We start from the raw sequence: 17,428 nt of genomic DNA on the forward strand, positions 1-17,428 counted from the left end.
GAACTATATAAAAACAAAGTGATCAATCAGGAGCGCATTTGCTATTTGAGAAGTCGGGTCAAAAATATGTGGATTTTCATTTAGGATGTTAAAAATCTTTGCGTTGAAATGGCACTGAATCTGCATAAATCATATGAGCAAGATTGGCCATTCTTGTTTTCAGAATTTATATATGTATATATATCAGTTGAGCACAGAAAGCAAAGAAAGAAATGATGCATAGCCTGCCTTTTGCCTCCTTGAAATCTGAACTAGACACCAAAGCCTTACCCATAGTCCCTCCCATGGAGAAATTTACACAAAGCTAACAAAAGTAACACACACCCAATTAAGCTTTATTACATTGAGCATGCCAGAGTGACAGCCCTGTAATTACCAGACCCAATCTCTCTGAAACCATTGGGTACACATATATCATATATCTACACAAACTTCAAAAAAGAAAAAGAAAAAGAAAAAGAAAAAGAAGAAAAATTCGAGCAATTAAAAAGGAGCACAAATACAGTGAGCAATCCATTGCTGGTTGATGCAACGCATTGAGTCCATGGTGGATTGGATGGATTCATCGCCATTGCTGGTGTTTCTTCTTCTTCTTCTTCTTCTTCTTCAACCTTTGGTGCTTCGCCGCGATCCGGACCTCGACAACGCGGCCACCCTCCTCAGCACCTTGGAGATCTTGGCCAGGCTCGGCTTGCCGCCGCCGCCGCCGAAGCTCATCTTCCTCGTCGAGAACTTGAGAGCCTGGAGGCAGCAGAGCTGCCTCACCGAGCCTTCCTCCTCGTCGCCGTCGTCGTCGTCGTCTTCCTCGTCGGCGGTCGCGTGTTCTTGCTTGCGTTCGACGGTGGCTCGTTCTTGCTTGCGTTTCGCCTTGCTGGCGCCGCCCTTGGTGGAGGTGGCGCCGCCGCCGCCGCCGCCGACCTCGTAGGCCTCCCAGAGCATGTCCATGTTGTCGCTGGACGACTCGACGACGGCGCGGTCGCGGCGGAGCTTGAGCTGCATCCGTTCCTCGTAGAGCTTGCACGCCAACGTCCGCTTCCACTCCTTCTCCTTCCGCGGCGACCCCTCGCCGACGACGAGGAGGTGCTCCGACGACGTCCGCGAGTGCACCCGCCGCGCGATCGACGTCGACGGCCGGAGGGGATCCTCCCTTGGAGATTCTTGGTCCGCCGCGTCCTTGAACTCCTCCTCCTGATCATCGTGCGATTCTTGCAGTCGCATCTCGTGCTCCTGCGATTCTTCTTCTTCTTCAGGTTGCACGCCATTGTCACAATCTTGCTCTTGTAACTGTTCTTCAGGTTGTGCATCATTTTCAGAATCTTGTTCTTGCTGTTCTTCTTCTTCTTCAGGTTGCAGAAATTTGTACTCCTGATCCTGCAATTCTTTGACAGGTTCCACATCTTTGTACTCCTGATCTTGCATTTCTGGCTCAGGAAGAACAATTTTGAGGTTCTCTTCTTGCCATTCTTCTTCAGACTGAACCACCACTACGCTTTCTTCAGATTGCTGGTCCTTGCTGCATTTCTCAGTGCAGGTTTCAGCTTCAGATTGCACGCATTCTTTCACATCCTTGAATACTTGTTCTTCTTGGTGCATGCCAGACTCTGCAACAGAAGCAATTTCTTCAACTTCGCATTTTTCAGTGTAAGCTCCACCATCCAATTTGTTGCATTCCTTGAAATCCAGGAACGAGGCTTTCTCCAAACTGAAATCCACCGAATTCTCCTCCATTTCATCAAGAACTTTCTTGAAATTGCCAGAAGCCTGCGCCTCCCACTGCAAGATTCTCCGAGAAACCGAAGAAAGCGATTTCGCGGGAGGCTCGCATTTCTTGATCTCCACTGAGACAGGGTCACACTCCAGTCTCTTCTCCTCAACGCCATCACTGAACCCATCGCCATCTGATGACGAACCAAAGCTCTGTCGCTGAATGTCTTGCACCGACGTGTCGCTCCTCGATGAACAATTCTCTGAAGAAAAATGCGGAGCACTTAGCTGGTTTAGATCCTCGAGAACGACCTTCTTCTCCTCGATTCCGTCCTTGATCTCGTCAAGAACCTCTTGATCCATGGAGATTTGGGCGTCAATGGCGGCCTGATGCCATGGGAGCTCGAGCTCGGTGTGGTCGAACAGCACGGCTGGCTTGTGTTCTAGAATGAGGCAAGAATCGCCGGTGTCGCAGAGCTCACCCATGATCTCGCCGACGCGGAGCACGGAGGCGGCGTCGCCGGGGCCGAGGACGAAGGAGCAGAGCTGGGCAAGGAGCGCGACGGCGCCACCGCCAGCGCCGTCCGGGTCCGGCCTGAGCTCGGCGCGGAGCGCGCCGACGGCAATGCCGAAGGTCCACCCGAGCGAGCACGGCTCCGGCGGCGAGTCCCCCCCGCGGCGGGCGCCGGCGCAGGGGGCGACGGTGACGAGGACGGCGAGGAGGAGCGCGGTGGTGGCGAGGAGCGGGGAGAAGAAGCAGGCGAGCGCGAGGAGGTGGCGCGCGAAGAAGAGCGCGTACGCGGCGTGGAGCGGGTGGGACGCGGCGAAGGCGGCCACGCCGAGCAGGTCGTGGAGCACGGACAGCGCCAGCCGCAGCGGCGCGTCGCGTTCGAGGAGGTCGCCATCATCACCGCCATCGCCGCCACTGTCGGCGCACTGGCGCGGCGCCACCATTGTCGTCTTCTTCGCTCGGTGGGGCGTGGCTTGGCTTCGTCGGCTAGTAGCTGCTACCTAGGCGCGGCCATGGGTGCCACGGAGCTTGGCCTGGACGCGCACGCAATCAGTGGAGGCAGCATGGCGCGTTGCGGCGTGGTGCCATGTGGTGTCGCACAGTGGCGATCTTTGGCATGGAGGGGGAAAGAGATGAAGAGGAGTAAAAAAGAGAGGCAAATTTGATGATGATGATGAGATGAGAGAGAGTGGCTGTGTGCGGGTGGGTTTTGTGGTGATTTGGCGGGAGGGTGTGGCAGTGGCACGGGTTCGCGCCATGTGTAATTATACGGAAATATAATACTACTAGTAATAATAAGGATTACAAATGGTTGGCTCCACCATGGTTTGAATCTTTTGGGATTTTCGGATTTAAGGTTACCCCGAGTACATGTAAGAAATTCCACTGTAGCCGAAAATCTCCACATTGTTCGAATTTAACAGGAAGTTGTAAATTTCAAGAATTTGCACGATGTCGGATACTCACTCCGTTGAAAATTATAGAGGTGTATTTTGTGTTGTTACAATCTCTCCGGCTATAGCCATTTGTAAATGGTTCTAGCTATTTGCTCTCATGTACAATTAAGCTGCTATATCTGTTTGAGAAAACTAACCGCTAAATGTCTTATTCCGCTATTTAAAACATTGTTACGATTAGGCTTTGATTAATAATTACTTTAAATGGACATAATTTTTGTTGCATAAAAATAATGTCATTATTTAGAATTATTTAAGATTATGTTTTTTATAATTGGTCCACGTCTCGTCCAAACGAAATAAAATAAATTAAATACGTCTTATTTTCATGGCCGGAGGGATTACTATTTTAGACATCAGAGTAACTGATTTTGGTTTTCCTTTGCTCTTGTTCAGGACTTCGAGGTTTGCCTTCATTCAGCAGTAGGAATTGCGTAGCTCAAAGGCCACGAAGCTCTTGTACGCAATCCCTTCACGACAAGACTTCGTCGTTCAAAGGTCAAAACGTTCTACTCCTACCACCCATTTGAAGTCCAAATTTTAAATGGTCCTTTCCGTTTCGAGTTCCAAAAGATTGCAAATCTTTATTTTCAATGAAATAATTGCAATTTTTTTCTATGTCTGCTTTATAACTTCTGCATTGGCGCCCGAATTACAGCACTTCATAAGACGAGACTTATTTAATTCTTGTAAACTATTTTTTTTTTGGTCTGAAGCTCCATGTGTGAACTACAACTACAATGAATGCTATTACTGTGGACCAGTACAAAGTACAGACACTATTACGGGAGTACTTTTACCAACTGAGACAGACAAATGGGCCCAACTGATAAGCCGCCAAAATGTTTCTGACAGTTCGTCAAAACGCTCTAAAGCAAGATGTTTTACGTACTTATAGTAATTAATGGTATTTAGTGTTTGCTAGTATCCCATGGTTTCAATAAAGGTAAGTCTAATGGCGGGTGTTCGTAGACCGCGAACACGTTGCGATAGCCCAATCCATTAGCCCCTACTCCTCTCTCTGCCTTATCTTCTTTACACACTGTTTTCTGTGGTGACAGGGACAATGGGAATGGCGAAGATATCTCTGACGAACTCCCTCTGCTCCTTCTCTCGTGTTATCCAAACACAAATTAGCTTCGATTTCCTATTCCTCCACCATCACCGCCTGGCCTTGCTGGCGTCGAAAAGCATCAATGTGTCGGCACGGCTCTGCCTGGTCGGCCTCCTCCCCTACCTGTTGACTCGCTTTGCCCCCCACGTGCGACCGACCCAAGGCTTTGGTGGCATCGCCATCGCCATTACCACCGCCTCGCCTCCCACCCTTCCTGACACCGACTGCCTACCACTTGTGCGCCATCTCCCATGCCATGCTTCTAAGCTCGATCCACCACTTCCACCTCCCAGCTTTCCCCTCAGGCCCTCCCCCCTCCACCTCCTTGACCCTAACACTAACCCTAACTTCCTATCATTATGCGGTTATGTAGTGTTTGCAAGATGCCAATCACGTGCATGTTTATGAATTAGGTTTTCTTTAGCATAAGAATATCCTAGAAAAAAATGGAGGAATTCAATGGCGAATATTCTAGGGACTGTTTCAATGGATCCTTTGTAGCACATGAATTTTCTCTTAGTTCTTACAGGATTGAACTAATCCATGTGAAAGTCCTGCAATTTTTTTTTGGTAAGGTTTGTGTTCCTAAGGAGGCCAAGAAGATCACTCCTTTCTACAAATCTATAATCTTCTTTGAAGCACTGCCAAATATTTATTATTATCATTAGTAGAAACAATTTAAACCATTGATTTATGGCTATTAGTGCCAGCATAAATAAACTATTTTACTACTGTTAGGTGATATGGCAGTGTAGATAGATATGTACCATATATCTAGAAAATAGGACTAAGATTGATTCTACTACCCATTAGAGACTGCTACCAAAATTGTTAATTTTCTTATATTTCTCATGTAAAGCATTCAGACATATTTTCAGTAATTTATACGGTTCAGTTTCTCTTAGGGCGTTCACAGTGGGAGGATGTGTCGTTCAGCCTTGTTGCCGAGAACCGAATATTCGACGACACGTCAGCCAGCCGCGGAGCCAAAACTGGTCACACGAACTTCGCTGGAATCGAGGTATGCGGCACGGGGAGAAAGGCGGGGGCGCGGCGTTGTGGAGGTCATCGCCTCGTCGCTCCGTGGTTTCGCGCGCTGCCATGATGCTATTCCCCTCCAACGTTCTCCTCCTCTCGGTCACCGGCGAGGCCACCGCCCCGAGCAAACCGCGCCGAGCCCCCAAAATGGTGCCACTCGCCAGATCCGGTGAACTTGAGGCCGGATTTGGTGAGCTTGATGGGGCGGCGCCAGAGGAAGAGGAGGCGGTGGCGGCGGCACCTAACCTCGCTGTTGGCGCCGGAGGAAGAGGAGGCCAGATCCGCCCCGCCGAGTTCCTGCCATCTCTCGTTCGTAGCGCCGTCGAGCTCCCGCGTGTCGTCCTTCGCTCGTGTGCCGCCGAGCTCCCGCCATCGCTGGCGCCGCTTGGGCTGCGCCGCCGCCGATACCTACAGCGCTGCCGAGCTCCTGTCATCTTCTGCTCGTGCGCCGCTGCCCGTTGCCGGTACCAGCGTCGCTACGTTAGCCTCGCTTCCTCCGCTAGGGGAAGGCGAAAAGAGGGGCGAAAAGAAGGAAGGAGAGAGATGGTGGGACCCCTGGCGGAGGCGAAAAGAAGGAACTTGAGAGAGATGGTGGGACCCGCGACAATAAACCTGCACTGCGAAGGGTGTGGCTAATAGTGTTCCTAATCTAGGTGGTATTTGAGGAACAGTGAAAGTGGGTGACGCTCTGTGAACGCTCTTAGAATTCAGTATGTCAGTTTCGACATGGCCTAAAGGTGCTATTAACTCACGGAGGAAAAAATTACAGTCAACAAAGTCACTTACCGCGTGTCATTACACTGTCAAGGTACATCACCTGTCTGTCTGAGAGAGAGAGTGTGTCACTTCAATGTACTGCCATGGTACAGTAGTAGTAACAGAGACGCTCCAAAATATAAAAGCAGAGAAAAAGAAAAAAAAAGTCATCAGAAGCTTTTTGCTTGGCCAAATTGTTCCTCATTCCAATCCTCATTCCTCAACTACCTTATGCAAGAACAACTTGGACAGAACAACAAAGACGAATTAACACCAACTAATCAAGCCCATAATGCTGCCATAACTCTGCATTAAAATTTCCCTAGCATTGTCAAAAAGGCCTAGAGCCGTGCAACCAAAAGGCAAAAGGTTAGTGGTTATAGGGTTACATGTTGTCAAATTTCATTTCCCAGAGATCACGGTGATCAGTACCTGCCGATTTGGAGTACACAGAGTAGGGTGATAATTGATAAGGTCACCCGTAATGGTTATTTATAGGCTCTCTACAAGAGATTCATATCAGCATATTTTTCTACTTGGAAGAGATTAAATGAAGAGAGAGAACAAAGCTATCTACTAACCTGGAGATAGTCTATAGAGAAAAACGAGACAATACATTAGAGAGTTATAGATACCCATGTAGACATACTATTGAGGTGGTTTACTATTAATCTAGTCTATTGCTGAGATGTATATATTTTATAGAGAGCACTTTAATTTATCATTGTGGGTGCTCTAAGACTCTTGTTTTTCTGAATTTCGTCGCTAATCAGTAGTACTCGCTTTTATAGATTTGTACCCTCTGCCTCTAACCTTTTTGTTTTCCGCCAAAAAGGTCAATATCAAAGCAAATAATTGAACTTAGATCAGTGAAGATTTCGAGCACATGTCGGCAACAGTTAGCGCCTCACAATGTGTTACACTTCGTCGAGGTCGGGTAGTTCTTTTACCCTACCGAAATTTGATAATGTTAAAACCTTTATCCATGTATTTCTTCTTCTTGTTTTTTTTTGGTTTGTATGTACTGTCACCAACTCACCATAAACCCCAGATCAGATCTATGAGCAAGAAAAAGGAAATGTCTAAAACAGTGTCTTCACAATGCCAATAGCAGGACCAGCAGGCAACTTACAAACATATAGCAATGCTCCATTTCCTGAAGAGACCAACCAAAATGCATGGCCGTATTGGGAAGCAGTTCCTCCGACGTAGAGTAAAGATGGACATGTGTCACTGTCACGTGGGACCCACCCTCGTGAGCCCACACGTCAGTTGGCAGAGGCACAAGTCCCTCTAATTATGGGGCCGGCCGTATGGTGTGCTACATGTATCCGTTCCCACGGCTTCTCCTGCCTGTGTGACCACTGACGCACACACACTGTTCCCTGCAGCTTCAATAATGCAACTACAGATGCAGTGATCCTGGAGGTGTGCCTAACCGTAGACCCAACTGACAAATGTCTCAATAACCTGTTGGTTCATTTCGGGTGTGTTTAGTTTCTAAAAAAGGTTGGAAGTTCGAAGAAAGTTGAGAGTTTAAAAAAATTTGTGAAAGTTTATGTTTGTAGGAAAGTTTTTATGTGATATGATGTGATGAAAAGTTAGGAATAGGGGGAAACTAAACGCATATAGTTATCTCAAAATATAGTTATTGTAGTACAGTGTGCTATTTTAAAATAGAGCTATTTCTTTTATTTACTTCTTCTCTCGATAAATCATAACCATTAGCCATTTAATTGTTTTTATCTATTTTTTTTCTTTTCAACCAATTATATTGTTTCTCTAATCATTTCTACGTATTTTTTTTAACATCCGTGCTCATCTAAGAATGTTTGTATTTTAGGACGTGGGTGGTAGTAGGCTAGTGATGACCTGACTGTTCAGCTGCATCACCAATCAATCAACAAGTTCAGTTATGTGTAATGGAGACTTAACCAACCTAATGATTTACCTGACCAAACAGCTTTGATAGTATTTGTTTACTACCTACATTGTTGGGTAGAGATGTCCTGATGATGTGTGGTCATTCAGCAACTAAAAATCAATACTCAGGCCAGTTTTAAATTTTTTTTTTCCAAAAACATCACATCGAATCTTTGGACACATACATGAAGCACTAAATATAGATTAAAAAATAATAATTGCACAGTTTCCATAGAAAATCACGAGACGAATCTTTTAAACCTAATTAGCCCATGATTAGCCATAAGTGCTACAGTAACCTACATGTGTAAATGACAGATTAATTAGACTTAATAAATTCATCTCACGGTTTCCAGACGAGTTATGAAATTAGTTTTTTCATTCGTGTCCGAAAACCCCTTCCAACATGTGTAAATGACGGATTAATTATACTTAATAAATTCGTCTCGCGGTTTCCAGGCGAGTTATGAAATTAGTTTTTTCATTCGTGTCCGAAAACCCCTTCCGATATCCGGTTAAACGTCTGATGTGACGTCTATAAGTTTTCTTTTTGCGAACTAAACAAGGCCTCAGGTCTCTAAACATCTCTTGGTGAATTGAAAGAGAGGACACCATCATGGGCCATCTCATTTGGTGCTGGCAGGTAATATAATCTTCTTGTTTCTACCACATTTATTCACATTTGAACAGTAGCAGAGGAGAATTGTTTCTGAATCTGAAGAAACTAGCAGGACTGATACCTCAGGGCCACAGTTCTTTAAGTATTTCACCTATCAATCCAGCTCTCCAACTTCGCTTGCAAGAAAAACAGTACCCAAAACATGGCACAATTCCAACAAACCCATAACACCAGCCAGCCAAACAAACCAAGAACCCTTCAGCTTGAGCTTCACTACCTCTTCACATGCAACGTGGCCTCGTCGAAAACGACAGCGACATCACCACACATGGCAGCAAACACACAAATCTCAGGCCAAATGATGCCATGCAACAATGCATCGAATTAGAAGGCTTAGGATGCCATTCTTCCATGCAACGGATCGAGACGGACGAGGAGCCGGCCTAAAAACTCACTTTTCCGCTTTCCTGCCTCCTCCTCTAGAATCTCTGGATACTTGTGGCCTGCTTCGACCCTATATGGACACGTAAAACGAAAAAACCATTAGCATATTATTGATTAAGTTATAATTATTTTAAACTTAAAAAATATAATTATCTAATATTTTAAAACAACATCTTCTACGAAATATGATGTTTAACTGCTTAAAATCATGTTAACATAAATTGAGATAAAATCTATATCTTATATCTAAGAGATGGGAGAGAAAATGAGAGATGAACACCATGGCAGTGGCACCCCACCCCTGGTACGGATGCACCAACCAGGAACAGGATGATGTCTGGAAAAAAGGCTCTCAATCATATGCATCTCTCATTGATCAGAGAGGATCAGGGATTCATAGGTAGCTGAGGGATCCAATCCATCTCACTGTAACAGCAACAGTCGGTGCACGTTCAACCAGAGCATCCAAAATTCTACAGGCTAGAAAGGGACACTATACCGTGCATGAAAAATCTCAGGAAGCTTTCGTTTTAAGCTAGCGAAAGTTCGTTTGGCCGAGTTTAGTTCCAAACTTTTTTTTAAACTTTCAATTTTCTTATCACATCAAAACTTTTTTACACATAAAATTTCAATTTTTTCATCACATCGTTTCAATTTCAACCAAACTTCTAATTTTAGCGTGAACTAAACACACCCTTAAGCATCAAATGCTGTTTCAGGAGATGCTCATTCTGTCATCACAGGCTTGTTCTCGCTGGCCTTGGGCCTCTGCTCTTCCATTTTTTCTGTCTTGAGAAAGGGCAGTGAAAAGTTAGAAATCTTGATTTCAAGTGAGCACATCCATTATAAGTCATGTAGGAGTTCGTGATAACATCAAGGGAGAGAGATATTATATACTCCCTCCGTCCTAAAATGTAGCAACCTTATATTAGATGGGACACATCCTAATACGACGAATCTGGACATACTCCTGTCCAGTTTCGTTGTATTAGGATGTGTCCCATCCAGTACAAGGTTCTTATATTTTAGGACGGAGGGAGTATCATATCAACACCTAAAGAGAACTAGTTAGGGGACATATCTTATGCATACAAACTTCCTTTTCACGATTCATTAACACCAACTAGTAAATGTCATAAAAAATTTATAAAAAAATAGACATTTACGTCTAATAGTATTACACATATTTGTAAAATCTCCTACTATTCAAATTCATTATATTTGTGAAAAATCTGATAATTTTGAGGGTAAAAATGTCATAATTTTGTCTTTTTAAGGCTAAAACATAATGAATTTGAAGATAAGATTTCACATCTAGATATATATATTAGTGGAAATATGTGTGTTTTTTTCTAAAATTTTATACTCCCTCCGTTTCATAATGTAAGTCATTCTATATGTTAATGAATCTAGACATATATATCTAGATAAATTTATTAACATCAATATAAATATGAAAAATGCTAGAATAACTTACATTATAAAACGGAGGAAGTATGATATTTGCTAGTTGCGTACGAGGTGTGTACCGGAAACTTACGTGCATATTCCGAACTGGTAGATGCAGATGCATTGATGTTCCTGGCAAAGTACTGATCAGTAGTGGACTGTATTAAATGCACTATGCAGGCAACATTGACCCAGCTACAACTCCACCCTGCAAAAATTCCAGTATGGCATTGCTACAATTTTAAAGAACTACAGCGCTCTATAAAAACTGCTTTCTGTTACACCAGTTCTACATTTAGGAAAACACTAGAAAATGAGCGTGCCCGTTGGCACGCTAGCTAGTTTATAGCATGTGTATATTTTCTTTTAGAAATAATAGGTTTAAAATGATTATTTAATTTTTTTTTCAAATTTTATGTTTGTAAAAGAAAGTTAGAATAGTAAAATTATCCTAATTTGTGGTCTTATCATGCTGAACGGAATATTTACGTTAAGAAATAATTAAAGATCATATATATTAGTGAAAAAAATGTGTTTTTATTAATATTCAACGCGATTGTTATAAACTTGCAAGTCATATAGTTTGTATAATTAGTCCGAAATACATATAATGTGTCTTCGGTTACCTGTTTATTTATACTGGTTTTATTTAGAGAAAGGGACATCGACATGGTAAAGATACTTATCTTGTTTTTATATATCCAGCTATTCTAATGCAGCTCAGCTGGTTAGGTTCCGTGCCTATACAGGTTCAGGTCAATAGACTTATAGACTTAGAACGAGTTCTTACATTTTACCACTATTTGTTGTTTCAATGATAGGCAACCTACCGATCTTTATCAATCCAAATATATGTCTGACGGCCTAGTCTTAAAAGGTGCTCGTGTGTATATCATCTACATTGTGTTTCACAAACAAAAAATATAGCAAAATTATTGTCGTTACTTACCCATGTTCCAAAATAAATGGATTCCTAGCATCCAGAAAAAGTATAAGGTGAGGATTAATAAAGGAAAAACAAAATGCTCTGAATTAATAGGAAAGTAGTGCTGAACTTGTCGGTTAACAGAGAATACATCTGTTCATCTAATTTCACTTTTTATTCTTTCCATTCTATAGAATTTTAGGTATTTTCCTCGTTTGAAGTAAACATTCTAGATTGTATTTATTTGGAGGCTTTCGATTGTCCTAACACAATCCTTGCTGCTGCTATATTTTTTTCCATTTAATTTCACTATTTTTTCTAATTTTCTAGAAACACATGATGCTAACATGAAGTGACTTTCCCTCATTTGAGTAATTGTAGTTGATTGCATAATCCTATTATTTTTAGTTTTTCTCCTTTTCTTTTTATTACTATTATTTTGTTCTATACTGGCTCTATACACTTCAGTCCTTCACGCTGTTTTTCTTCCCTTTTCTTTTGAACGAACATGCTTACCGCTGCGTGAAGAGGCCATGCACCAGTACTGCGGACTGCGGTACATATTGCAGAAAAGGCCGTGGGGCGCCAGGGCCAGGCCCAGGCCCAAGGTCGCACAGTCTAGCTAGATGCAAAGCCCATCCCGCACACGCACGCAGGCAAACGTTTACGTTTTTTTTCCCGATCTCTTTCGATGCGAATACTTCACCCATCACACATGGCAGTTTTTGAGTGAGCTCTAACTAAATTTGTAGGGTGCCACGCGCCTAATGAAAAACAAGAGCCTAGACCCAGAAATCGGTATCAGAGATTTACTTTCATTGCAGTGATTTTGTTGCAGCTAGCGTTCGCATTTTTTGTTGTTGCAGCTAGAAGCACCTAAACTAGCCACCCAGTCCCGCTTCGCGCGACCCTGAGCGCTGGCATAACCAGCATATAGGAGTTGACGACTGATCTTGATAATTACAGGATAATTTTTGTGAGACTATTCTCTCTGTTTTCAAATATAAGGATTTTTATATTGTTTAAGAAAGATTATGTTCGATCATATAAAACTTTATATCCCTTTACCGAGAAATGATAGGAGTTGAGAAAATAGTCGAGAGTAAGATATTTTTTCTTTAATGGGAGGTTAGATTGAAGGTAAGTTATTATATAAATCCTTATATTTTTGAATAAATTTTAAACATTTGTGATGCTTATATTTGTAGATAGAGAGTAGATACCTTTATGTTTTTTTGAAGGGATTAAGGAGAGGGCAATAAAATTAAATGGGAGGGTTGTGTTTTATTTTTGTTTTTGATAGAAACTGTGAAGGTTATGGTTGATTAAGATAAAGAAGTATATGATGAAATTAAATAGAAAATGGTTGTAGTTGGTTGAGATGAAGGAATATGTGAAGTAGGATAAATTATATATATTAAAGGTAGCTATATTTTGAGATGAAGGGAGTAGGGCCTTGTTTAACTGGGGAAAATTTTTGGGTTTGGTTGTCACATCGGATATACGGACACACATTTGAAGTATTAAACGTAGAGATTCCGTTAGGAAACTGCGAGACGAATTTATTAAGCCTAATTAATCCATCAATAGCAAATGTTTACTGTTGAATCATATTGTCAAATCATGGCAGAATAAGACTTAAAAGATTCATCTCGCAATTTACACGTAATTTGTGTAATTGGTTTTTTTTGCCTACATTTAATAATCCATGCATGTGTCCAATTTATTCGATATGGTAGCATAAAATTTTTTATTTTTGAACTAAACAGGGCCTAATAGAATTGGCACTACGGTGGATGGATTTCTGTAGTTGCGGGTCAATGAGACGAGCTGCTGGTGCTCTCCATCTATACTAGTTTTGCTTTCACTACTACCATATGAAACTATATGTATATACACCGATCGATGCATAGGACCTATTAATCTGGAACTTTCCTGATGTGTGATTGGTATAACACAAATGGATCCAACGGTCCAATTTTATTCCTACTCTCATCCTAAGGCTATTATTATTCACATGACCTGGCTTTTTGAGAAAGCTTGTTGCTTTCACATATGTAGATACCTAGGCCGAGTTTATTTCCAAACTTTTTCTTCAAATTTTTAACTTTTTCGTCACATAAAACTTTTCTACATACATAAACTTTTAACTTTTTCATCACGTCGTTTCAATTTCAACCAAATTTCCAATTTTAGCGTGAACTTAACACACTCATAAGATGTGCACAATTTTATAGCATACACCTATAAAATGTGCCCAGGTACAACAGAGAGCATTTTCCTGGCAAGTAAAGGCGTAAAGTCTATATAAGGCCGAGTTTAGTTCCAAAATTTTTCTTCGATCTTCCAACTTTTCCATCACATCAAAACTTTCTTACACACACAAACTTTCAACTTTTTCGTCACATCATTCCAATTTCAACCAAACTTCCAATTTTGGCGTGAAAATATATGTGCAAGCTTCTTCTAAAAGCAACTTGTAATTTGCATTTTGCAGCCGAAAGTAAATGCATTCAGATACTAACTTGTTAAATATCATATTATACGCATAAATATTGATCGCTGTTCACTTTTATTATTTTTCATGTAATTCAGGACAATTTTATGGGTCTTTTAACCTTGTACAGTACTGGTGTATTGTGTTATTAGGGTAAGTTCTACTTAGCATTTTGCACTACAGGAGAAGTGATCTTTACTGGGTCGGCTGATTTTCATAATAGTTTTGGTTCTAACAAAAAATGTTTTTAGTCCCAGTTAAAGAAAAATTGATCTTTAATCCCGGTTGGTGTTCTTCAGTCCCGGTTTAAATTTTTTTGATATTTAGTCCTGGTTAAAAACTAAAGATGATATTTAGTCCTGATTCATCCCCTGTCAGGGGGCCGAGGAGCTTTAGTCCCGGTTGATACCAACCGAGACTAAAGATCACCACTTTAGTCCCAGTTGGTACTACCAACCGGGATTAAAGATTATTTAGATCTTTACTCCCGGGACTGAAAATCCATCTTTAGTTCCGGCTGGTAACTCTAACCGTGAGTAAATATTTCTCTACCATATTTGTTCGGTTAAGTCCCAGACGAGACTTTCCTCCTCACCAAAATATCTAGATAAGATTGGATTTGAGAGCCTCCAACACCTCAGATCCCTTCCTCCTCTCGTCCCCTCCCCTCCTGTCATCCGCGGCAGCGGGCAGGCGGCCAGCGGCGGTAGGGCCGCGCCCGGCGGGGTGAGCAGCAGCAGGCGGTGACCGTGGTGGGCGACGGCAGCCCGCGTAGCGGTAGAGGGAGGCGGCGGCCTGTGCGTGGCGGGTGACAGCGGCCCCGCGTGGCGACGGCGCGGTGGTAGAGGCGGCGGGCGCAGGGAGAAGGCGGCGCGGATGGGAGGCGGCCGCTGACGGATTTGTGGATTTGTGGATGATTTTGTGATGTAAATTTGTGGATGATTTTCAGATATTTCTATGAAGTTACAAATGAATCTGTGATGTTGAATGATTTTGTCTGTGTGGATGAATTTATTATTGACTTCAGTGCAAAATCAATATGAAAGTAGCAAAAAAAATAAAAAAAGAAAAGAGAAAGAGAAAGCGCTACGTGGCGCTTTTATTTTTACTCCCGGTTGGAGTCTCCAACCGGGACTAAAAATCCATTTTTAATCCCGGATTTTTTCTTCCGGTTCGTTACCCGGGAATAAAGGGGGTTACGAACTGGGAGAGATGTGCATCTCTCCAGCAGTGTTGGCTGAGAAAAAACTAGATAAGTCATTAGCGTATAATTTTAATCAAATATTAGTTATTACAAACTTAAAATTAGATTAATATAATTTTTAAAGAAATTTCTATATAATTTTTTTCACACAATAACAGTTTAGTAATTTGAAAATCATTTTAAAGAATAACGAGTAAATTATCGTTTCAAGTCACTCGAAACGCTAGGACCACGATTTGGCCAGACCTAACACCTTCACCTGTTCAGTCCAGGCTATTAGACTTCTCCCTCAGTCCCACAAAATATCAAACCCTATAATCCTAAGAAAGTAGTGGAGAGTAAAAATGACCAAAATACCTATCATTATTAGAAAAAGTAGTAATAGTGATAGGTAGGTATAGGGTATTTAAGGGATAAAACTTGTCGTTTTATATGCTGAGAGTAGATAGAGTGTTAGAAGTTGATTTTTTATGAGATAAAACTCAAATTCCAGAAGTTGAGTTTTTTTAGGACGAAGGGAATATCTCTGGAGTCGAGTCGATTTAGACCAGCGAAAACCCATAGAACTACCTAGTCTTTTCTGACCCACGTGATACAACCAACCAATCATATATAAGGGCTTGTTAACTTTGTAGCCACTTTTTACCCTACTAAAATTTGCCACATTTGTACATTATCAAATTTTAATACTGTTGGATATGTTTAGTTTAAAACCTTACAATTTGAGGGAATTTTCAATAGTGAAATCTTGTAAGGGCTTGTTCGTTTTGGAGGAAAAACAAAGAATTTGGATTCCTAAAGATCAATTCTTATGAGTGTCATTCAATTTATATGATTGAAGTATAAGAAAACCAAAGAAAAAAAATTCCTTTTCTACAAGTTATATAGAGGAAACATAAGAATTATTCCATCCAGTCAAATCTCTTAGAAAAATTCCAATAGATTGATGTGTACAAACATTTATATTCCTTCATTTTTCCTATTCCTATGGATTCAAATTCCTCCAAACCGAGTAAGCCGTAAAGTTACCAAATATTGGTAAGATAGCATTGCTATATATGTATAAGTTCAGTTTTTTACTTTATCAAAAGAGTAAATTACACCCACAGTACAACACGTTGATACGTGGGTTCTATTTAGGACAAGAAGAATGTGACGTCTAAAGTGCAATAACTTAGCAAGTGGGTGCACTTTAATACAAGAATTTGATAATTTAATATTTTGGTGCAATAACTTGGCTAGATATGTGCTACCTTGGTTAATGAGTGCTATGTAAGTTTTTTCACGATGTTAATATGTCATCACATAGCAATTCCGTAGATATAATTAATCTTATAATGTTTGATGTAATCTGTAAGAATATATTGTTCACCTAATTTGCACCATTGATTTAGATTTTTTTTTACCATCTCAAATATCAACTAGAAAATTTCTACACAGTAATTTTTTTTACTTTTAAATTTTTTTACTCAGACTTTTAGTTACTAGAATGACAAAGAAAATATGCTTGTACAAATCTACATAAGTTTATTAACAACTGGGTAAGTAAAAACTGTTTACATATAGCCAAAAATACATAATTAAGTTTTTACACCACTTCTCAAGTTATTGCATCAAAATCACACCCACCTTTCAAATAGTCGTACCCATAAACTCATTTATTAAGTTGTTGTACTACGTTGCATCCACTTAGCATGTTGTTGTCATAGCATGCTTATTTCTCAAATTCCTTCACTAAATTGCACCAACTTACTAAGTTGATGTACCGTGAATATGCAATTTACTCATATCAAAATTTAATAGGATTGGTAGTAACGTCAAAGTAAGCAAGCCCATAATCCCTGAATGAACGTATGCAAAGAAAACCTACGGTTCAACCGAAGACCTGACCGGGTCAATCACTGGTCGGGGGATAACACTGCTTATGCAGATGATTTATAATTACCTGAAAATTGCCAAATGAAATAATCAACATACAGGAGTACTAAATATACACTCGTAACTAGAGAACCTATCATATCGGTGCTTCATTAATAGCACATAAATATTAAGGCAAATAGTTGGTACAGAAATACTCAAATTGGCCTCTGTATAATTTCTGGACTGTGAATAGTTCTCACTATGGAAAAGTAAGCCATAATGTGAACATTATAATGAAGGACGAAGACGAATACAAATAATACTTCCATGTCTATCGAATATCGAGAAGGTAAATACAAAATGATTTTGGCATGTTAGAACACAAAATAATGGAAAAAGGATGGTTTGCGATGATATAAGGATAATGT

General features: G+C 41.1%; 1 protein-coding gene across 1 annotated transcript; it reads right to left on the bottom strand.

Moving 5' to 3' along the window:
* Positions 1-305: 305 nt before the first annotated feature.
* LOC4350464 (uncharacterized) lies at positions 306-2,849 on the bottom strand. Its single transcript, XM_015760404.3, has one exon. The coding sequence runs from the start codon at positions 2,656-2,658 to the stop codon at positions 607-609; it is 2,052 nt and encodes a 683-aa protein (XP_015615890.1). The 5' UTR covers positions 2,659-2,849; the 3' UTR covers positions 306-606.
* Positions 2,850-17,428: the final 14,579 nt, after the last annotated feature.

Source organism: Oryza sativa, chromosome 11 (genome assembly GCF_034140825.1).
Source record: "Oryza sativa Japonica Group chromosome 11, ASM3414082v1".
NCBI classification, from domain to species: Eukaryota; Viridiplantae; Streptophyta; class Magnoliopsida; order Poales; family Poaceae; genus Oryza; species Oryza sativa.